The following is a 24,309-nucleotide window of genomic DNA, read 5'->3' as shown; positions in this document are numbered from 1 at the left end:
CCTGCTTGGCGTGGTTGCAGCTTCCTCTGGTTGCTAAGCAGTGCCTGTTCTCTTGCGGTGCTCGATCCATCAAGAGCGGCTGCGCTTGGTGCCTTCTTTTTGGTCACGTGGGGACTCAGCCCAGAACTCAGCTGGCATGAGGCCTCACAAAGCGCCCACATTATTTTACCCGAAAAAGTGATCCCCAGACCCTGTACAGTGCTCCACATGCACTCTGCAACAACCGGGTGGGGAAACAAAGTGCTCACCAAGAGCTGGGTAAAAATCATACCAGGCGGCCACGAAGCCCTGGGAGGTCACTGGGGGTATAGAACAGTGCACAGGCAGGACAACACACAGGGTCACCGAGCAGAGTGACAGTCCCTTAAGCCACCCAGCAGGCAGCAGGTCAGTCTCACAAGAAGATAGTCCCAAATGGTGGTTACTCCTGACACACATCAGTCCTATGGATACAGTCCACACAGTGTCTTCTCCCCTTCATGGGGTCACAGGTGCTGTACTTATAGTACTAGTGTCTTTGTTCTGGGGGGCACTTCAACCACTATTGAAGTGTACAACACCCCCATTCACATTTTCAGCCCAGGCCCCAGACACACCACAGTGGGTGAGCCAGCTTTGGGGAAAGGCAGGCACAGCCCTGTTGCAGGTCCTACTCCTTCCACCACTCCAAATGCAGACTGGGCCTATTCAGCTGTTAGGGAAAACTCTAATCTAAACCCTGCCAAGGTCTATTCAGTCTAGCGATGAGTCTCCCAGGAAAGGCGGGACAAACTTCAACCCCCCCCCCCCAGGGACTGGCTGGAGGGAATGCACATCCCCTCTCCCCTGTCAGTCAGAACCAGAAGGTCAATGCACATCTAGGCAGGGCACACAGAAATGCCTACTTCTAAAAGTGGCATTTCTAAAATAGTAATAATAAATCCACTTTCACTAATAATTTATCACAACTATTCCAAACATACAGCCCTCTCATGTCAGGAATTACTACTGAAGCACATATCAGGGAATCCCCAATGCATACCTATGAGAGGGCAGCATCACAGCAGTGAGAAACCAAATAGGCTGTTTGTCACTTCCAAGACATGCCAAGCAGTTAAGGCACATGTCCTACCTTTTACCTACACTGCACCCTGCCCATAGGGCTAGCTAGGGCCTACCTTAAGGGTGACTTTCATGTAGTAAAAGAGGAGGTGCAGACGTGGCAACCACTTTATATGCCACGTCAAGAAGGCAGTAAATTGCGCGTGCAGGCCCTGCAGTCGTAGAGGCCTGGGAAAGGGTTTGAAAGGCTACTTAGGTGGATGGCACAAGCAGGGCTGCAAGGCCATCCGTAGCAATTAATTTACAGGTCCTGGGTATTTAGGGAAACTACTGTACAAGGGACTAACAGATAAATTAAATAAGCCAAACAGGTGTAGACTAATTTTACCATGTTTACCGGAGAGGGCACATGCACTTAAGTACTGATCAGCAGGGGAGAAAGTGCCCAGAGTCATATAACTACCAACAACAACAGGAAAAAAACTTGCTTTTCAATTTTAACATCAAACTTTCACATGACATAAGGCACTCAGTCACCTTAAATCTAGAGGTGCTTAGACACACGGTGGTCCACATAGATGTCACTTCTGTTTCACACTTCCGCCGCCCTATGGCTTTAAGACATTGATTTGGACATTTATTTTATTATTGCGACTATAGTAATTACTTTCCTATTTTTAAGATGAACAAGTATTTTTAAAAAGTTTTACCATGGCATTCGGTTGAATTTTACTCGTTTTCTATTTACAAATGTAAGAACTATTGCAAATGGTTTTAAGTAATTGTGCAAAAAAATATCTTTTCATTCATTTATTCTTTAAGCTCTCTGCTGTTAAGGAGAATAATTTAGCTACTTAAGGACTGTTTCTTGTGGGGCAAGTGTTGTATATAGCAAAGGGAACTTTACTCATAACCATGTCATTTTATTTTATCATAGTCTTTTATCTTTATTTTGCTGCATCTCTGCATTGTGTCATTCTGCATTTTGTTATGGTGCTAGCCGTTTTGATCAATACATTATACTGACTGACTGACTTTCTGTCCTAAATGCTGATCCATAGAGGATAATATGCTAGTTATTAACATTGTGGAATGAGGGTGTGACAGTCAACATAGTCCACCTGAAGCGTCGCCCGTTGTGAGACATTGGGTCTTATTTTGAGTGTGGCAAACTGGGGTGGCGTAGTGGGCAACAGAACGATAGATTTAACCCAGATCTTTTCACTGGGGGAGAATGTTTGCATTGTCAGCATTCCGTCCATCATTTGTTTGCTGTAACACTTTTCACACTAAGTGGGATGGGTATGCCCAGACGTGGGTCCCTTGCTCACTGTGCCACTTGATTCAAGTTAGCCTGGCTGAAGAAGAGTGAAATACACTGAAACGGGTCCCAGGATGCTTGTTTCTGGGGCCAGTTTGGTCTGAACTGTTCCCATGGGGCACAGGGTCAAGACTGATTTGCATATGGCTGGGTTCAAACTGGGGTGACTAGTGGGCAAAAGAACAATGGATTCAACCCAGATCTTTTGACGGGGGAGAATGTTTGCATTGTCAGCATTTCGTCCATCAATTGTTTGCTGTAACACTTATTTTGAGTGTGGCGGGAGGGGGGGATACATGGTCATGAATGTGTTGGAGACCCCCTCTGCCATATTAGAAGTGCATTACTGTCTTGTCTCTAGCAGTGCGGGGTACGGGATATCCATCATGTTTTGACGGAGTACCCAGCCCTCAAACTGTACATAAGGCCTATAGCTTCTCCAGACATTCAATAATGGTAATATGTAGCCTATTACAGAAAAACGGCATTTTATCTGAAAAAACAATACTGGAAATGTGTTTTTCTGTCTTGATTTTGTCCTTTAAAACGATTATGTTTTTCACATATTTTAACGGATATACCAATTTAATGCCAGATGTAGCAGACTGAAAACCATTGGAAATCTTCAAACTATGCCAAGGGAGATTTTATGTGTGTCGGTGCTGAACATTTATTATGTAAAAGGTACACGCAAAAAACGTATTAAAATCACAGATGGCATGAGTGAAGCACTTCATATATATGAGGCGACTCTATCCTTTTCAAAGGAAAGGGAAGAAGAAACCAGCTGGCAGAATGCCAACAGAAAACTGTTAACTTTAGAGAGAAACAAATACAGACATGCAAATAAAACCGGCACGAGGGTAAGAAGACCGAGCTAGCCACAAGCGATAAAGATCGCGGCGGAAAAGACTGGTTGAGAGTGGTGAAATTCTGTGAAACGAGTTTCTAATAAACCCATCAAAGACCATATGACAGGAAATGACCTGTTTATTTTGGCAACCATATTGCACGCACTTACTGTAACGTACAGTAGTGAAACTGTCTTGCACCATGAATGGCAGACACCAGAAGCCTCAAGCAATGACACCGCTTCTCTTCTTTTAAAGGACATCTACGGAACGCTGAGATGAAACCTGGGGGATACCATATGCTCACCACCAAGGGGGTACCAGCTTCGTCATATGAAAACAAACTCTTTTCAGCAGCCTTCCTTATTGTAATAACCGCCATTTCTTCCAGCCTGGCTGCACTTTCACTCTATCACGTCATAATAATGAAAGCAGAACTGGCACGTTTCCGACAGGAGCTTAAGTCTTACTCAACACCAGCAGCCACCTCACACCCCCCGAGGGAGGGAGAGGTGAATTATGCTTCGACCGAACACTTGCCTGTAAAATCAAGCCAGGTGAGCCAGGCAATAAGTTCAGGTGTTTGCGCTGTGGAGTTGGTGCTCTCAGGAGTACGTATTGCCTTGTTTGTCTCTTTTGCTTTTTCCCTTGTTTTTTTTTTATTTACGATTGTGCCTGTCCTCAATAGGGAAGTGGAGTATCCTCTGACCAGGCGGACGGAAGTTTAGAAGATGGCCAACCAGTGAAAGTGAGGGCACCAAGATTTGCTCCAGCAGCCGAAGGAGAAGGTAAGTAACCACACAGGCTATGGAAATAAGGCTGAGATTGCCACCAATTCTATTCATTGGACAAAAGGAATATACCCTAAAAGGGCAAAGACAAATAAAATATGAGGAATGTGTGGTGTTCACTTTGTCAGAAAAAAGTGAATCTGAGGCCATATAATTTTCCTTATTGTCATAAATGTTTTGGAATAAAAACCAAGCTATTGTAATAAGAACATAATTAAACGATAATGCTGTAAAACGTGCGGATGAGTAGTTGTGCAAAATTCTGTTAATTCTTAACAATGTTAATAATGCAGTTTTCTACTTGTATTTGTAAATCACTTTATTTTTCATGGATCAGTTCGTTTTCTGAAGAAGCTATGCTTTTTTCATGAATTGATTTGATTATATCACAACTCATTTTCTTTAAGAACTGGGTTCTTTTCATAAGTTTGTTCAAATTTAGAATGTATCGTTTTTGTGGTACTATAAGTCAACATTTTTATTAATAGTGGTTGATTTCAATTCACTAAGAACACATTTGATTCCCAATTCCATCAGTTTATTTGGTGTGCTAAATTCACAGAGGCATAAAGAGAACACATGTACAACTCTTAAATCGTTCACATAGTTTTAGGTATGTTCATGGACAGTAAGAAAACAAATTTATGAATTAGAGTAGGCACACAGATCACTATAACAAGCATGACGGATATCCCGTCCACCTTATTGCAAGTGCATTATATCCTATGGCACTTGTAATATGTCCCGTAATATCAAATTTCCCCTTGGGAAATCACCATACCACATACGTATGCTTCACACACTTTCTCAAACACCCTTCAGCTTAATATTACACCATGAACTTTTCAAGTAAAACCAGTACCACAACCATATCAAGAAGCACAAACCTTTAATGGTGTGTTCACCAACACTGTTTTCAACAGCAAGCTATCACAATATATGTATCACCAATAATACAGTGATCATATCATCTTCATAATATTAAAAACACTGGTTAAAACAAAAAAGTAAATATTACATTGTAAGCAAGCCCTCACAATTCGACGCACTAATAAATTGTTACATTAAGTAAAAGAGAGAGACACAAATACGGCTGCAAACAATTGCCTGTTTCAGTGGGACCAATCTGTTCGATCATTATATATGATACATGATGTAGTGTGAGAATAACCATCTATTGTGTCTAGATATTAGACAGATCAAACAATTCGATACCTTTAGGAGGATTTCACAACTTATTGCCACCTTCTTCAGGACAAAACATATATTCTCCCACACACACAAGATAAAATGTATAAAACCTGTACAGAAAAATATGATACAAATATTTGTAAAGTTTATATAACAATTATTTTAAATATAGAGCTAAAAGCACTTCTTATTTTTGGCAAAACCTCAAACCCCGGTGCATCCCATACTGCTGTGATACCTTCTCAAATTGACTCAACTATTTTCAAACTCCATGCGCCATATTGCACACAATGCAACTATATCAGTCGAACACTGCATACATTAATCTTAACACATTATCTCAATAGATCTACTCTCTCCCATCTTCCATTCTATCATACTTTCTTCCTTTAAAGTCCTCACACTTCAGTCACTCCATCATTCATAAGAGTGTAACACACTCACCAATAAATACTATTCACTGTTTCTTAGTAGGACCTATGCATGAATATAAGTGTCCCAGAAGGCATTCTTATCCTTAAAGCTCAAGGCAGTCAGGGGCCAGATCATAGTCTAAGAAGGCACTCTAAAGAAAACATCATACATCAGCAGTGCTCGTTTATTATCATACGGCAGTGAGGACAATACGGCCGATATATCCCAGTCTTTGTTAGCCACTATTTCATTATATTAACAGTGCTCGACCACTGTATTCTTCCTCCACTTTCAAACTATGCCTAAGCCTCTATGCCATCCGTCAAATTGATATATATGGTCACTTACACAGAGACATTTGTTCCCAACAAACCTTCATTGATGGCCCTAAATCGATTTTACTCAAGTTTGGGCTGTCCTTACTTGCTCCCAATACCAACAGAATGCTCAGGTATTAAAGCGTTGAGCATACTCTAAACCCCGGTAGCATGAGGATACTCAAGCTTCTTCTGAATTTGTTGTAGTGTTAATGTCTCTTGTCTTATTCATGACCGTCCAATAATTAAAATAAATCTTACCACCCAAATAGCATTAAGGTTAAATGTATCTGGTTGCTACATAAAGTGAATGTGTTTGAAATGCTCTGACATGGTCAAGTATAAAAAATATGTAGAGTTAAAAGAAAAAAATGAGACATTGAAGCCAAATACAGAATTAAAAATGATATTCCTTAAGGGTGGGATAAAACTGCAAAGCACAGTATCTCTAAGTAGACTAAGCTGTAGTTTGATCACAAATCAACAAGAGCACTTCATACAGTGCTGATAGACTTAAAACTATCTGTCATTATATTTAAAATCCACCTACCTTTTAGAAATCAAGCAACCTCAAGCAATATGGCTGACCCTGATACAAAATGGTAACACATAGAAAGAGAAGTAAAGAAAAAATCCAGAGCAGGCTTACAGATATTACAGCAAAGGAAGCTCATATGATCTCCAAGATCCGGGGAAATGACTAAGGCTGGGGTCTCCAACCTTTTCTGTTATAAGAGCTACTTATGTTGAATTAAAATCATCCACAGCAACTGATATTATTAGAGTTTTAATAGTGACTACATCAGAAAGGTTTACAAAGCAACTATAAGCAAGATTGTTAGCCCTAATGGCCCCTGGCACCTACTTAATAATATTAGTAAAAAATCTCCCCAACTCCGCATAATTTATCAATCAAATTTCAGCTTAAAGTATATTTTGAAATTCAACAATTTGTCTCAGAAAATCAGTTTATGAGTTCTGAAAAGGGAGACATTTTCATCTTGAATGCTCACTTTTCATTTTTGGTACGCAGGGATTAATTTAACCAATCGAATCTTTTAATTTAGTGGGCTGGGCTGGTCACATGAGAGCTTTTTACAGGGAGCAGAAGAGCTATCAGTAGCTCATGAGCTACTGATTAGAGAACCCTGGACTAAGGTGTCCAATGTTGAACCACTCCTGAGGCGAAAAGCCGGGAGCGATAGTGACAAACTATTTTAAATGTATGCAAGCTGCTAAAATTGCTGAATCTGTGTTTTAAATCGTCACTCACCCTTTGGGCATTTCTTACTGCCAAATAGACACCCTGCACAGGCGATTGAACGCTGTAGCAGGCGAGTGTTTACTTATTTCGCCGCCATTCCACCCACAGCGGACACGCCCACCGTGCCGGCCACGCCCCTTCTCCCAGGCTTAAAAGCGAGCTGAATCATTAGCGTCGCTCTTGTTGAACCACTCCTGAGGCGAAAAGCCGGGAGCGATAGTGACAAACTATTTTAAATGTATGCAAGCTGCTAAAATTGCTGAATCTGTGTTTTAAATCGTCACTCACCCTTTGGGCATTTCTTACTGCCAAATAGACACCCTGCACAGGCGATTGAACGCTGTAGCAGGCGAGTGTTTACTTATTTCGCCGCCATTCCACCCACAGCGGACACGCCCACCGTGCCGGACACGCCCCTCCTCCTCACCCTTTTTTCCTCCATAAAACATGCTACGACAGAGGACGCGCAGCGGACGAGCGCAGCGGGCGCGACGATTGCGCGCCGAAGGCGCGCTTAAGGCAAGCTCGTCTGCGCTCGTCCGCGTCGAGACTGCGCCAGAGACTAGCCACCCTGTTATGGGGGAGACATATGTAAGTACCAAATCGCCCATTCTTACATATACTTCCGAACAACTACGGAAACTAAACTATTTAACAGAAGTGATGCACCCTATACCTCATTTACTGTACACCGACCTTAACATAGGACCTCATAAATGCCTATGCTGCATCTCCCCTAAGCACTCCTCTACCCCCACTCCTAAAATCGCAGGAGCACTTATTAATGTTCGTTCAGTCCCCAAACATAAAACTGAGATTCTGGAATTCATCGAGTCATATCATTTAGACCTCCTTTTCATCACCGAAACATGGGGTAACGACTCTTCGGGCCCAGATTTCAAAGCAGCCATTCCTGATAATTACTGCGTTTGTAGACTTGATAGGAAGAAACATAAAGGTGGAGGAATTGCCATAATATATAAAAACCACTTCAAAGTCAAATTCCTTGATTTAAATGAAAGCACCTGTGAGGCTGCTTCCTTCTCCATCACTATTTCTGATATTCAATCATTTTCAGGGATCCTACTCTATCGCCCTCCGGGGTCTAGAACGAAATTTCTTAACAATCTAAACAACTTAATCGAGCTCTCCGCAGGAGTACCGCATTTCAACATACTGGGTGATTTTAATTTTCATCTCGAGGCCTTATCCGACTCTGACACCTGGACGCTTACTAACGACTTAGCCGCTGTCGGCTTACAGCAAATTGTCACGCTGCCCACTCATACAGCCGGTCATACTCTTGACGGGCTATTCACTACTAATCCTCTTATAACTTTATCAAATGTGACCCCTCTTCTATGGACGGACCATTCAGCTGTCTGTTTTTCTTTAAAACTGACTTCTTTGCCTTCACGTCTATCATCTCACTCTCCTACTACGATAAGAAATTGGAAAAATGTCGATCCTTCTCAACTCTCAGCTTTGCTGCTTGACAGTATCACTACCACTGAACAGGATCCCTCTTTAGCTTCCGTTAATTATTTGAACAGCCTAAACAAGGCCTGTCATACCCTAGCTCCCCCTAAAACTTGCCATCACACCAGACTTTCTCCTTCAGCTCCATGGTTTACAGAATCCCTTCGACTGCAGCGTCAAGTGTGTAGAAACCTCGAGAGACGATGGCGCCGCCATTATAACGAATCTGAAAAAGCCAACTACAGAAGCGCTCTCACGAGATACAAAGATCTCATTACTATGGAAAAATCATCCTACTACACTTCTCAGATTACCCAGGCAAAAAATTCAGCTAAAGAACTATTTCAGGTAGTCACTCATCTCTCCAACCCACCTTCCCCCAGCTTCAATGGAACCCAATCCCTTTGCGATTCGCTCGCAATTTTTTTCAAGAAAAAAGTTACTGATATCTTCTCAGCTTTCTCCCTTACACCCCCCATCATTTCAACCATTCCCCCTTCTAATAATGATACTCCTTCCCTACCATTTTTCGAAGCAGTTACGGAGGAACAAGTCCACCGACTGATTTTAAGCACAAAATCAGGATCACCTCTAGATCCTTGCCCCCCTGCCATCATCAATCGAATTCCTGAAGCCATTTCCCCTATCTTAACGTCAATTTGCAATTCTATGTTCTCAACCGGTATTTATCCCTCAGTATGGAAAGAGGCTATTATCAAGCCGCTTCTAAAGAAAGCGACCCTCGACCCTCTTCTCCCTGCCAGCTACCGTCCCATCGCCTGTCTTCCTTTTCCAGCAAAGATTTTTGAAAAGGCGATGAATCTGCAATTATCTAATTTTATAGATGATAACAACTTATTAGATGAGACCCAATTCGGCTTCAGACGAGGTCATGGAACCGAAACCGCGCTACTTAAAGCAGCAGACGAAATCAGAATAACTCTGGATAAGGGAGGAGCGGCTGTACTCATACTGCTGGATCTTTCTGCAGCATTTGACACGGTCGATCATGTCACTCTGATCGACCGTGTCTCAGCCATAGGAGTCAAGAATAAAGCAAAAGATCTTCTGGCTTCCTTCCTAGCCGATCGTCATCAAACTATTAAACTGGCCAACTTTACTTCCCAAACATTCACTCTCCCATGTGGTGTCCCACAGGGCTCCTCGCTAAGTCCGACACTTTTTAACATTTATGTTTCGGACTTAGCGAGAGTAATAAAATCATATGGTATTGCCCTGACAACTTATGCTGATGACACCCAACTTGTGCTTTCTGTACACAATAACGGGACATCAGTAGCTGCAAACTTCCAAACGGGAATGAAGGCCATCAGCTCCTGGATGTCATCTAATTGTCTCAAGCTAAACTCTGACAAAACAGAGGTGATGACATTCGGGAGGTTGGACCCCATTTGGTCCGCCCACTGGTGGCCTTCAGAGCTAGGAGATCCACCTCAACCTGTCTCCAAGGTTCGCAACCTTGGAGTCATATTTGATGATAAATTGACATTTCAGCATCATGTCAATTCAGTGGTCTCCTCATCTTTTTATGTTTTAAAAAGAATTAAAAAACTGCTCCCTTACCTTCCATCATCAGCCGGCAAAACCTTGGTTAGCACCTTGGTTTTTTCAAAAACCGATTATTGTAATGCCCTTCTGCTGAACGCTCAGAAAAAAGTTATCAATCAACTTCAATTAGTCCAGAACGCTTCGGCCAGAGTCCTTTTAAACATCCCCAAATCCAAATCCATCTCCTCTCACATCCGTCAATTGCACTGGCTTCCGGTCAGGAACCGAATAATGTTCAAAGCCTTGTGCATCACTTACAAGGCAGTCAATGAAGTGGGCCCACAGTTCCTCAGAGCAGCTCTCTGCCCGCTTGATCATCCCAGAACTCTCCGTTCTTCAACTGCGCATATGCTGAAAGTCCCGCGAACAAAAAAGGTCAACTGGGGTGACAGGTGTTTCACTATCTCTTCATCCAAACTCTGGAACACACTGCCCCTCCACATTAAAACCGCACCAACTCTCCTTAGTTTCAGGAAGAAACTAAAAACCTGGCTCTTCCCAGCATAATGTATCACCTCAGCGATGGTTCTGTACTCTAGCGCCGAGACACCCCCGGGTATTTGCGCGCTCTAAAAATGGCCCAAACACAAACATAAACATAAACAATGGCCTTGCGGGGTGAATATTGACGATAGATATATTCAACTGCTTCAGATTAAGCAGATTATACCAGGGCAGTTCTGTACAGCAAAAAGGGCTAACCTGCCTGCAAGTACATCACAATGCTTAAACATTGGGATGAGTAAACTCTTTTTGGGGTTGTCATAATGGGGGCAAAAAAGGAGGATCAACTACAGAATTATAGAGCAAAGCGCCCAAGCTTTAGCAGAAAAACATATTTTGCCGATCTAAATAGGCAATAGAGTTATTTTATGAGGGCAGGTAATGCCTCTTCCATGTGTTATTGTTGCTCTTGACAGGGCTTGAAAATGCAAAAATTACTGCTAGACTGATAGGACGATAAACTTAATAAGGTTACTATAGCCACAAGGTCGCCACACGACCCTGAGTTTTTAAAGTAAGAGTAAAGTATGCATTTTAAGTACAATGTTTTAGGTTCTCAAAATTATTTATTTAAGGCCGACTCCCAAATATTAAAAATGAATAACTAACCACATACCTAACCCTGGTGTGCAGGATATACTTCTACGTTTGCCTTATAATATGACAGCAATGAACATTTGGACCTTGCGTTGCCAGTTTACTGACCTGACTTCATGCCGGGGCAGGCCTGCAGAAGCAAGATATTCACTGGAAGTGGTCTTGGCAAAGAAAATGAACATGTGGAAACATCTTCACCATCCGTTTTTGGAATTTATTTGCACAGCTATTTAAAACAGTCTCACAATAGTGTAATGTGGTTTTCTGCAGTGGCGGCTGGTGATCTTTGAAAGTGTTGGGGCGTAAAACCTGGCAGGAGTTCACCCCATTTTTCTCAAAATTTGCCTCACTCATACTTGCTTGCTCTCACATTTACTCTCTCCCCCTCCAATCACTGGATACATGTGTCTTATTTGGTTTGTGGTACATGTTTACTGTTTGTACACTTTCCTAATGTACAACTAAATATGGTTACCAGCCATTGGAGTATAGGGACCAGGCTGGGCCACAAAGGGACTAGGCCAGTGTGCAGTAGGTATTGGGTAACTGAGTAAAGTTACCTCCACACTTAGAAAGATAGCTCAGTTATGTAAAATCCGCCCAGTTTGCTGGCAGAATGCTATGATGTTGTCAAATCCCTGGATCAATTAAAGATGTTGTCACAGTCATCAATTTGAAGATTATTAAAAATATGAAAACAATCTAGATGGGTGTATGCACTAATACAGACTGAAGCATGATGAAGGTTTTATAGTTGATACAGCAGGCTCACACAGTCAGTTCAGCTTTGAGTTGCTCCAAGTTTCTTTTTTTCAATTTGTAAGAATCCACAATGAGATTGCTGCAGAACTCTTCAATCACCAGTGTAAAAACTCTCTTCCCAGATAACAAAGTCCTAATCGGAAACTGACAAAGTCAGCTACACTTTCTCTTAAATTGAGATCCCCATTGTGAAGCTGTTCAGAGCTCTAAAGTTTTCCTTTAAGAGGTTCCATGAACAATGAAAAAAATCTCATGACTTGTTATGTCAAATTGTTAGACTCTATTGAGTAGAGGAGCTGATGTAAAATAGAGGCAGGCGGTTTCCATAGATAGGGTTGATACGTAGATCTGCCATCACAGCAGCGACTGGAACATCCTCAGGAGGCTTCATTAAGGCATATTTTGTCCAGCTTTGATGCCAGAGACATCTTTTATTTATTTTCCTTGTTTATCATTTACAAATGTTTGGTCAGCCAATGTGTCAATTTAGTAACATCATCTTTCTGAACTTTCTAATCTAGTTATTGATTTGCAACAGGTGCGGTATGCTGTTAACTGCCTGCTGCTGTTTTGCTGCTTCTTCTTAACAAACTAGATCGTGGCTATGCCATAATTCATACTTTTTACTGGGACACATTATCTGTAGATGGAAAAGATCAAGGAATCTCTCTGAACTGCTTGCTAAGTTTAAGAGCCGCAATGTAATATTTTAAAAAAGTCCCTACCACAAACTGACCAGTATCCCCTTATTCATATTCTGGTTTTCTGACTGAATTGTGCTGCAATGCCCTGCTTTTTGGGAAATACAGAGCTTTTATCTCCCTACCCGCAATCATTCAGTTCCGAGAAAATAGATCTCTATTCAGCCCAGCAGGTCGTGGCTAAGTTGAACACAATGTGGTCCCAGCAACCAATCGAAATTCTCATGAGGATTGTCAGCAGTGATACTCATGACGTGTCTCTAACAATAACACCAGGTGATTTAAGGCAATACACCTCAGTGCGTAAATCTCCCACATCAGCTAAGCAGGAATCTATGCTACAGCGGAAAATACGACTTGCTCCATCAGAACCAATCCCCAGATGCCAACTGGGCAGGAAGGCCTTTTCAAGCCAATACCTTATGAAAAAACCTATACGATAAATTGCAACAAAGAGAGGAGGTCCTCCCATTTGGAAAAGTTTGATGACATATGTTTAGTAAGTTATCAGGTCTCTTCCCCGGCCTGTTTTGCACTAAGTCATTGGATGCCATAGGACTGCGAATATTGTATAAGCGTATTGATGATTATTCTACATCCGTCCCATGCCCTCACCAATAATCTTTTTTTTCATATACTATCCTAAAATGAAAACTGATTATATTTTTAGACCCAGAACATAATTTCTCTAGGCTCTAAAAGCTCAGTATTTCAATGTAACAAGTTAAAATATCTAGTTCTCCCCCTATTTTAGGAATAACGATCGATTTAAAACAATGTATAATGTCACACATTTGTGATGCTAATCACGCTCAGTTATTGTTTCATCTATTAAGCATGTGACTTACCATCATGATTGTGAGAAAGTGGGTTGTTGGTTGAGTGCAGTGTTAGCCCTCGTTAAGCAGCAGCCACAATCCTTGTCATGGTAGGCACAATCCATTCCTAAATTACCTTGTGCTCAACCATCTGGTAGCATGACACAGAGTAGTCCGGCTTAACGTAGATGAATTTTGTAAAGTATTTGTGCAACACTTCAAACGGTAGTTCAGTGAGAACATCACACAAAAGGATCTGACATCAGATTTGTAATTAATAAATAAAACAAGACAGAAAAGAACAAACGTCCAATCAGTAGAACCAGTGTTGTGTAGTTCCTATAAATCTACAAGGATCTGCGCGTTTCGACAACATAGACTGTGAGATCGGTGTCAAGACTGATTCCAGACACCCCCACTGGATATGTTCGCCTGTATACCAGCTAGCCCACAGTGCCAGTATGAACTCCTCTTACCAGGGAGCGAATAGTTTCTGGCAACTATCGAACATAACCCTGTCCCCTCAGGGATAGTGGAAACAGTACAGTACTTTTCGCTCATTCACTCATGCTTACTTTGTCTTCAGGAGAGACACAGAATAAACAATGTGGGACGTTATTCAATAAACATTTATTGAACCAGCGTCATTCTAGCGTAAAATATGTGTGCTGCAACAACCATATGACTGAATCAGATGTGTACTGGTATAAGCACCAACAGATTAAATTGATGGTAGAATTCTACCATATTGCTAAAAGAATGGATATATGCTGGCATACAAATACATGACATTAATAATGCGTACTCCTACGATGCTAACCCTAATTAGAGGTGTCTAAATGTACCTAGCATGTATGTAGGTGTATAGCCAAGAATCCCCTTAGGATAGAAATACCTCTTTACCTGATGTGGGAGAGCGAAGGACCCCATCTTGGTCTCGAGATAGACATCATGCAAGGGATGTCAGACCACTGTGTGCTGGAGTGTCTGCATGCAGAAACCTCAGCGTCTCGCGTCAGTGTGTCAGCCTGGAAGTCTTTCTCCTCTGCCTGCCCCAGCACAGATATGGTGCTTATATACCCTTATATACCCTTAGGGTTTCTACCTTGCTGTGTCATGTCACCGAGGATGATGATGGTGATGAACCTTATACACTGTTATTATGCAGAAGATAGTAATCCTGCCCAGCCTGTGGGAGTCACAACGAAACAGTCACCCACATGCTCTTTACCTGTACTGCCTATGCCATCCCTAGGCGAGTTTGGCTGACCCCTATGTGCAAACTACTTGGCACAAACAGGAGTTCTGAAGCTGAAAGGCTGATGTGCACCAGTACTCTGCTATTTATTGCAATAGCAGTAGCCAAATACCTAGGATGGTTGTGGGTAATAAGGCTGAAACTAATATCTGGGTAATTTTGCGTTGAGCAATACGCTTAGCCTCCCCAGTTTGGTCATAGAATGTCATTGATTAAATATTAAATTGCTTTTAACTCCAGTCATAATGAACTATTTTAATGTAAGGAAATTGTTGACAATAAATTTGTACCTCTTCCATTTGCTCAGATCTAAGGGGCTGATTAGGATTGTGATGAATCCGCATCCTCCGGGCCGGGTGAAGCCATTGCCGGCCCGGAGGATGCGGATTCACCGCTGCGGTGATAGAAACAACCTCCCCCGCCAGATTAGGATGGCAGGGGGGTTGGGAAGACCGTCCGCAGCTTTTCCGCCGCGGTCCCGCGGCGAAAAAGCTGTAATATGGTGGCGGTGTCTATCAGACACCGCCAGCCATATTAGGATGCATTGGGAAACATGCTTTTCCACGGCGGCTTTTCCGCCGTGGAAAAGCATGTGGTCTTTTCTGTTTGGGGGCCCGTTGCGGGCCCCCAGGGTGTCAGGGGGTGGGGGGTGCACATGGGGGTACCTATGGTACCCCCCTGCATTTGCTTGCACACAGCGGCAGGCACCGCGCGGTGCCTGCCGCTTTGTGCATGCAAATGCACTGCATGTATTTTTAGCATTGAATTTTTAGCATCGAATAAAGCTATTTTGGACTGGACTGGACTAGTAATCCTGTGATTCTGAAAATCCTTATGCATAATAAATGAGGCCAGTTTTTGGGGAAACCACACAACATTCATGCAGCACCTAACTAGGTAAAGGGTCAGGACCAAAAACTGTTAAGTAGTACAATGACATGGTAAATGTAGGTAAAAAGGTTGGGCGACTACCCAAGCCTATATTGCGGTTCATTGCGATTCATAACACCAGAGATATGCAATTTTAAAGATTTGAGTGATAATAGCTTCAAAAAGTACAAAGCGCCAACTGTGGATATTTAGCTGCACCGGATCGGGACAAAGTCCCAAGTTCAGGCTGATTGTGTTCAAGCAAAGGATGGCTACAGAGAACAAGTTAAGCCCACTGAACAAAGTACCTTTAATCAGGGTTTGCGTAGCGTTGCAACGATCCACGTCAAAGATGCCTCGCACAATCAAAGTAATGCGTTGGTTCAGAGATGTGGTGATTCTGCAATGAGAGGGCCTACGTCATCATTGAGGATCCTGTCAAGGGGGTTTGTGATGCAAAGTCCGGCATTGAGGATGCGGCTTGCAGTCGGACAATGTGTTGGTTCAGAGAAGTTGCGAGGCTGCGCTGTGAAGTCCGGAATTGTTGTCAGGGCTGCCGTTGATGAAGGAAGCGAGGGCCTGCACCACAGAGGCGTTGTGCAGTGGTGGTTCTGATGAGGCTACGAGTGTGATGAGGGTCTATGCAATGGGTTCAATCCACACAGCAGCGGAGGCGCAGCGATTCTGCTCAGGTTTGCGGCATGCAGCAGGGGAGATGCATTGGTTCCAATGTATCTACAGGCTGACAGAGTGCCTTAAGCCAACTGCAAGGATACAGAACTGAGGTGGCACCACTTGGCAGGGTAGAATCACAGGTGGCAGAGTCCAAGTGCGGATGCAACATTATAGAAAGCCTGTTATGTCTCTGCTGCTTCAGATCTGGAGGCCAGACAACTAGCCTTTGAAGTCACTCTGGGTTCTGAGTTCAAGCAATGCAGATCCTTTCCTTCTCCCCCAGGCAATAGGGCAATAGGAAATAGGTCAGCAAGGGAGCACTCCTTCAGAGCAGCAGTCCAGCAGAGTGGCAGTCCTTGAAGCAGCACAGTAGTACTTATTCCTGGCAGAGTATCCACAGGTCCAGATGTGAACTGAAGAGTTGATACCTGAGGTGAATACCACCCTCGGAGACGTCTCACCTGAACACCCACACACTGCCAGTGCAGACTGCATGTTTTGGTGCAAACCAAACTGAAGATTCAAAATGGCACCCATTCCTGTGTGCCATGCCCACCACAACTGCCTGTTGGATGGGTAAGTTTACCCTCTAACAGGCCTTACAACCCTAAAGCAGGGTGCACCATACCACAGGTGAGGGCATAGCTGCATGAAGAATATGCCCCTACAGTGTCTGTGCCATTCACAGACATTCTAAGTGCAGTGAAGCCATTGCAGCATAAGCTGGGAGGTTGTCACTACCAACTCCACAACTCCATGATGGCTTTATTGAAAACTGGGAAGTTTGGTACCATAATAAACCCACACTGATACCAGTTTTGCATTTATTATAAAATGCACTCTGAGGAAATCTCAGAGATGCTCCTTGAAAAACTACTGCCCTTTAGTGTATTGGCTGACTGGTCCCCACCAGCTAGTCACCACCAAACACGTTTCTGAACTCATGAGGTGAGAGCCTTTGTGCTCACGGAGGTCAGCAACAAGGCCTGCTCTGGGTGGAGGTGTTTCACACCTCCCCCTGGCAGAGAAAGCAACACTTGTGGGTGAGCCTCCGAGGCTCTCCCCATGTGGTGTGCTGATTTGGTCAGCTCCAACTTGTGGAGATACCCACCCCCCTATCAAGGGCCCACGTTTGCCGGCAGGACAGGTGGGGAAATTAGTAAGCAGTGTACGAATGTCCACCTCAGCCTGGCACACCCCTAGGGTGCCAGGAGCTGAGGTAAACTCTCCTAGAAATTCTACATCTTGAATTGGAGAAATTAGGCCCAATAGGAACAGGGATGTACCCTCTCCCCAAAGGAAGGGGCACTCAAAGGGGGTCGTCACCCTAGGGTACGGCAGTCATTGGCTATTGCCCCTGACCTCAGTACCACCCTTAAGTTTAGTATTTAAGGGCTCCCCTGAACCTTGTTCTTCAGATTTGATGGAGCAAAGAAGAGGATGGAAGAAGATTGTTGTAAGGCCAGGAACTGAACTGCTGCAGACACAGCCTGGCGAGAACCCCGCTGCCTATAGCCGATTCAACAACTGGGCCTGCTCTCCTTCCAGAAACCCGGCCAGGCCTTCAAGAAGCCCTCGAGAGCTTCCAGTCTTCAACCATTCTCCAAGAACCTTCCCTTGGGCTAGAGGCTCTAGTACCTGTTGTCTGCCGTTACAAGAAACACAGTAGCTGAGGACCGACACTTGTGTTGATGCGACTCACTACTACAACAACACTCCCCAAAACCACAGCGGTAGAGGACCAACCCCTGTGTTGAAGCAACTCTGCCCTGCCAGAAGAAAGCCCCGCAGCTTGACGGCAGCCTCACCTAAACAGGCCGACATCAGCGCAACTCCTCCATCACTTGCGCATTTTCATACCCACAACTGCGACAGCTGGGCTGGTTGTGCCACTCTTTGATCAACAGTGACTAGCTGATGATAATCACAATGGTCATTGCCAGTATCAACGGCTGCAGCATAGATGCTGAACTACGCCTCTCTTCGGGTACCCCAGGTCTCTGATGACTACCCTGGGGTTCAGGGAACTCAGCAACCAGCCTCCCCAGTCCAGCTGGTGGTGCCGGGCCTACCATAAACTGACCCTTGCCCAGGGCCAGTCTAAAAACCCCTAAGACTGGAAAAGTAATTGATGCATAATCCTGTTTTCCTTCCTTAGGACGGCATTGCATTCTAGTGAATACCTACTGTCTAACTTTTACCAGTACTAATGTAACTGTTCTGAATTGACAATATCAAAGTATATACAAGACAGTAAAGTATTTATTGTGCCTGTAACTGAAAGTATTACTTACCAGTAACTGAGTGCTAGTTGGTTCCTAGAATAAAGTAACTAAAGTAATATTTTTGCAAAACCTTGTTCGGAGTTAGTCATTGATTGCGTGTTCCTGTCTTGTATGAGTGTGTACAGCAAATGCATTCTGACTACCAAATGATAAGTCTAACTGCTCAGGCCAGCTACCACTAAATTGAGAGTAAGGTATTATCTACTTCAACCCCTGCCATACCTTTCGGCACTCACTGGACTCTATGCACACTATACCTCTTTTTGGCATAATATATACAGAGCCGGCCTCCTATAAGTACTTATACTCAGTTATGCCTTTGAAGTTGGGAGTAGCTTCGAGAGGCGTGGCTTTGAAGCTCGCAGGTGCCCTGATTTCCTGGCCCTGGCTCCAGACTAACTACAGGGGATATGCAGCCCTTTGTTTGGAGACAGGATACAGCCCATTCAAGTGGAAGTGATGCTGGGCCCAACTCTCCCCTTCTATACTGCCAGTGATGGCCCATCCAGTCTCAACTAAGCTCCCCATTGTGTGTGGCTGTCTAGGAGGAGTAAACAAGCCCAACTATCACCCACACCCAGTCATGTGGCCAGAAACAGGCTTCAGGCACTAAATGGACAAGGCAATAAAAGACCAACTTTCTAAAAGTGGCATTTTCAAAATATTTCAAAAATTCACCATAAGTTAGGATTTTAAATTCCATTTCCAGAGATACCAAACAACTAAACATAAATTGCTTACCTGTTCCCATTTGAAAATTACACTTATAAAAGGTAATACCATAATTCCAATGTTATCCTGTGAGAGAGGTAGGCCTTGCAGTGGTAAACAATGAATATAAGAGATTTTCACTGCCAGGACATGTAAAACTTAAAAGTATATGTCCTAAGTTTTAAATAGATTGCACCCTGTCTAGGGTCTTCCCTTTATGTACTAAACAGATAGGTTTGTGCCTGGCAAAAGTCAGTTTACTTTGCAAGGTTGAAATGGCACTTTAGAACAGCATACACACAAGCTGCAAAGGCAGGCCTGTGACATGGTTATAGGGCTACTTAAGTGGGTGGCACAATCAGTGCTGCAGGCCAACTAGTAACATTTACTTTACAGACTCTAGGCACATGTAGTACCCCTTTTCTAGAGACTTACAATACATTTATTATGCCAGTTGGGTATAAGCAAATCTAACATGTTAAAGGAGAGAGCATATGCACTTTAGCACTGGTGAGCAGTGGTAAAGTGTGCAGAGTCATAAGGCCAGAAAAAAAGGAGGTCGGAAGTGAAAAAGTTAGGGGGACGACCACTGCAAGGATGTCAGGTCAAACAATGATTAAATAAGGTTGCAAATTTTAGTACCTAAATAAGAAAAGAAATCCTCCTCATATTTTACATAAAACCAATAATAGTTGTATTATTTAAACTGTAATGAATAAGCCCAATATATTTACCAATTTATCTCAGTCACATAGTCATATGATTTATGTTCATATGGCTGCTTCCATTACATCTATGAACTTGATCGCATGCACAGTTTTTTGTCATCAGTGTTCGAATTTCTCAATAATATTAGACACATCATGTAAATAGTTTTGTGTTGATTAAATATATATAAAGCTGTTGCCTGTATTAATATTTGCAAAATATTATTCTGTAACATCTCAATGGCAAAAGTAAAAATAAGTCTATAATCTAACTGACTATTCTTTTTTATTTATATTTGTTTAATGATTGATATATGTTTTCTTTTATACTCCTCCACTTTAATCAATGTTTTCATAATATTTTAGCTTTTAATTTATCTTTATTTTCTCTAAAAAATATCTTGTTCACTCGACCAGTAAAAGCTATTTCCTGTTAGCAACGGGTTTATAAGATAAGAAGAGAGATATTAAATACAGTAATTGTGTCCTAACCACAGAGCGTGACTCACACCTGCAAAGCAACCGCTTACTGACCAGCCACTCAAACACAGTAAGTGCACATTTCCTTCATAAGAATTGCATCCAGAAATAAAGAGAGTGAATGCTAATGGGTGTGATCCAGCTCTGCACTGCAAATCTGAAGAAGACGACACCCAACAAACACACACACGCACCCCTTTAGGGCAGTGTGACTGTTGAAGCCACAGCTAACTCTGATTTGGGAGGCTCTGTATTTAGAAATAAATCATGGGTTTAAGAGCACTTGCTGAAGACTTCCTTGTGAGTCCCGTAGTTTTTAGGCAACAATAAAAATGTCAAGGTAACTTTGGTGAAAATCCTGCTAGAGATAGATTAGAGGTTTGTCTAGTGGCAGTTTTGACTCATCATAAATTAGCCCAGAGTGTTAAGATGCCTGCTGCAAAGAACGTGTATCATGCAGTATTTTATATGGATAGCTCAGTAGTAGGTTACTCCTTATTTCACAGAGATCCTTTTATTACTTGCAGCTTAAAAGCTACGTTCCAACTATAGCATAGTGACATATGACCTGCCATCAGAGAGCTGCATGCAAACTGTAAAGAATGGATGGGAATGTTATGAATAATCCCCAGTTTTCAATTATCTTAATGTTGCTAAAAAGGGTTTGTTTGGGTAGAAATATATTCTTATTAGTGAAACTAACCTCAACCATTGTGGTACATTTTAAACCCTCGGTATGTGCTTCTCCAAACCAAACACTTTTAACATATTTGACCTGTGTATGGATGACATGTGATTCCTACACTTTGTAATCCTCATTTTGTTATGCAATAATTTGTATAAGTTGTTTTACACACTTATGATACATTGTCTCTGTATATTATGTGCGTTATGTAAAGTGCTATGACACTGTACACTGCTATGAGTAGTGCTTTTAAGCAAATGAAATGCTTGAGAAAGAGGCACTAAGGAGAAATGAGGGCACTGTTGGAAGGTGGTAGTGAGGGAAACTGTAGCGAACGAGGTCATAGGGGGCCAAAAAGGATTGTTTCACCTGGTACCAATAGTGCTAAAACTGGCACTGCGTACACACACGCACACACACACACACCTCTCTCTCTCTCTCTCTCTCGCAGGGGAACAATGTAGGACTTTACCAAGCATGCCTTCACTATGCATGCCTTGCCCACGTATCATTATATATATATATATATATACTCTCCACTCCTGTGTTTACACGATCATAAACAGGCGCTGACACCGTGGGGTCTCATTCAGGAACAAGTTTTATTATTTATCACAAGTGCAAAGTTCGACGCGTTTTGACGGATGAAACCGTCTTGCTCACACATATATATCCAAACAACTTCTCCTCCGCTCAGAGTAGAGAACACAGGACGCAGCGGGGCTTCATCAGTTGTTTTAATGGGAAATGAGCATGACCGATTTCGGCGGAATGCCTTTTTCAAATGTCAAAATCCCAGCAGCGTGAAAACCCACTTGCAGTTCTTTTAAATAGGCCCCTCCTTCCCCAGTGGTGGTGGGCTCACCTGCACTTGATTACCCTTGCATGTGTAAATGAAAAGAACTACCAGCCCCAAAATGCAACACACTGGTATTTCAATGCAGTGTAGTGGGGAAACACGCTAAAATTCAAAAGTTGGCAACTTAATGTCCCCAACTTTCAGCCACCAACCTCCGTAGGTTACTAGTGAGGAGGCGCAGGTACAGTACCGGCGTTTCTCCGCACAATATAGGCCCGCTGTAATCAGCCAATTCATGGCACCTCAGAAGCTGCGGTGGCGGGTCACAGAATATTCCGATCCAATATATATATACACAAATCCCAGGGTGCATGCTGTTAATTGGACTCACCTGAGAGGCCCCACGGAAAGAAAATAAATCATGGGAAAGTGGCCTTAGACTGTTGGTGCAAAGTCTTTCTGTTCAAAGCCTGTGAGCAAGGGCCAGGCAGCCCGAAACATGTAAGGCGAATGAATTGACTCTGAGGACAAATGCCAGGTATTGCTTTGCAATTAAAGAACTCGGATGAGTTTTTCCTGTTTGAGTGCGTCTTTGTTTTTGGGAACTGTTTGAAACAATATACATATATATATATAACATCCACAGAGAGGGGTCATTCCGGGAGCGAGCCCGTGGTCAGGTGGTGCGGGAAGCCGGTATGCCCGAACCCGGCTATTAAATTCCAACACTTTCTCCAAATGAACGCACTCTCAAAGTTCTCGGTGCTACAAAGGAAACTCTTTATTGCTCGTTACGCGTTCCGACAACTTAATTTCTTATATAAATATATATATGTGTTTAACTCTTGTTCCCCGAGCACTGAGGTTCTCTCGCTTTTTAATGCTGGGTGATTTTAATATCCACGTTGATGTCCAGGACTGCCGAGAAAGAAAGCTGCTATATGACTACTTTGATTTGGTCTCCCTTACCCAATGGGTTTCCTCCCCTACCCACTCTGGCGGCCATATCTTAGACATTGTATGCACTAATTTCCCACTGATGGTCGAGGCCCCACAAGTAGTTACTTGGTCCGACCATCAGCTGATCAGATTCTCTTGGTCCGCCTTGAGAGACCTCCCTAAGCCTGCTAAAACAATGGGCCCCCCAAAAATCAACGTGGGCAATTTGATGACCTACCTTGATTTGAACAGACCCATCCTAGGGGCAGATATGGATTCCGCGCTTCAGGTTTTTGACAGTTGGATGAATGCAGCGGTGACTTCTTCTTCGAAGAAGGCTGATCCAGGCAGAAATAGGATGACTCCTTCTCAACCCTGGTATTCGCCCCACCTCCGTACTCTGAAACTTGCTTGCAAAAAACTGGAGCGAGCATGGAGATCAGCTTACTGTCCACAGGCTAAAACAGTGTTTCGCGCAGCCCAGCGAGATTACTATACTAGCATTAAACATGCAAAAACTGAGTTTTTTTCTAAAAGAATTGAGAGAGCTAGTAACAACAGTCGGGAAATTTTCTCGATAGTGAAGAGCTTTCTCTCTCCCTGTGCTGAGCAGGTATCCATGAGTCCTTCTACTGAATGGTGTGAAAAGCTCTCCTCCTTTTTCCTAACGAAAATTGCTAATATTCAACACAGTTTGAGAACAGTTGGAGGAGGCGATAAGATGATAGATAACAACGAAACTAAGGTTCCTCCCACCATCATCATGGAGAGACTTTTCCCTCCTTCGGTCGAGGATACCCTGGCAGCAATTAAATCTTTAAAATCTGGTGCTCCCGGGGATGTCTGTCCGGCCCGGGTGTTGGCCGAAGCAGCCGAAGTTGTGGCTTCTGAAATCTCCCAAATAATAGGACTATCTTTTTCCACTGCTACTGTCCCGAAAACATGGAAACAGGCTAAGCTTTTGCCATTGCTAAAGAAGACAGGCGCTGATCCTGCTGTACCGAATAACTATAGACCTATTTCCCTTTTACCAGCTATGGCTAAAATTGGTGAGAAGCTGGCATTCTCTCAGCTTAATGCCTTTGTGGAAACTTCTGAGGCGTTACATCCTGCCCAATCTGGCTTTCGTGCAGCCTACAGCACAGAGACAGCGCTGGTGGAGGTTACAGAGGCGATTAGAGGGTGCTTGGACAGTGGCGGCAGAGCGGTCCTAATTTTATTGGACCTCTCTGCTGCGTTTGACACCGTTCCTCACACACTTCTCTTGGCACGACTGGCCG

The 24,309-nt window shown here is 43.1% G+C and overlaps 1 protein-coding gene across 1 annotated transcript in view; it reads left to right on the top strand.

Moving 5' to 3' along the window:
• The first annotated feature begins 3,391 nt into the window (after nt 1–3,391).
• Nucleotides 3,392–24,309, top strand: part of TNFSF13B (TNF superfamily member 13b) — a 193,297-nt gene continuing 172,379 nt past the window's right edge. Inside the window, exons 1-2 of the mRNA XM_086934163.1 lie at nt 3,392–3,770; nt 3,902–4,001. Of these exons, the coding sequence (XP_086790289.1) occupies nt 3,492–3,770; nt 3,902–4,001 (379 nt within the window). The 5' untranslated portion in view covers nt 3,392–3,491. The remainder of the gene's footprint in view (nt 3,771–3,901; nt 4,002–24,309) is intronic.

Source organism: Lissotriton vulgaris, chromosome 8 (genome assembly GCF_964263255.1).
Source record: "Lissotriton vulgaris chromosome 8, aLisVul1.2, whole genome shotgun sequence".
Taxonomy (NCBI): Eukaryota; Metazoa; Chordata; class Amphibia; order Caudata; family Salamandridae; genus Lissotriton; species Lissotriton vulgaris.
This window is presented reverse-complemented; position numbering and strand designations above follow the sequence as displayed.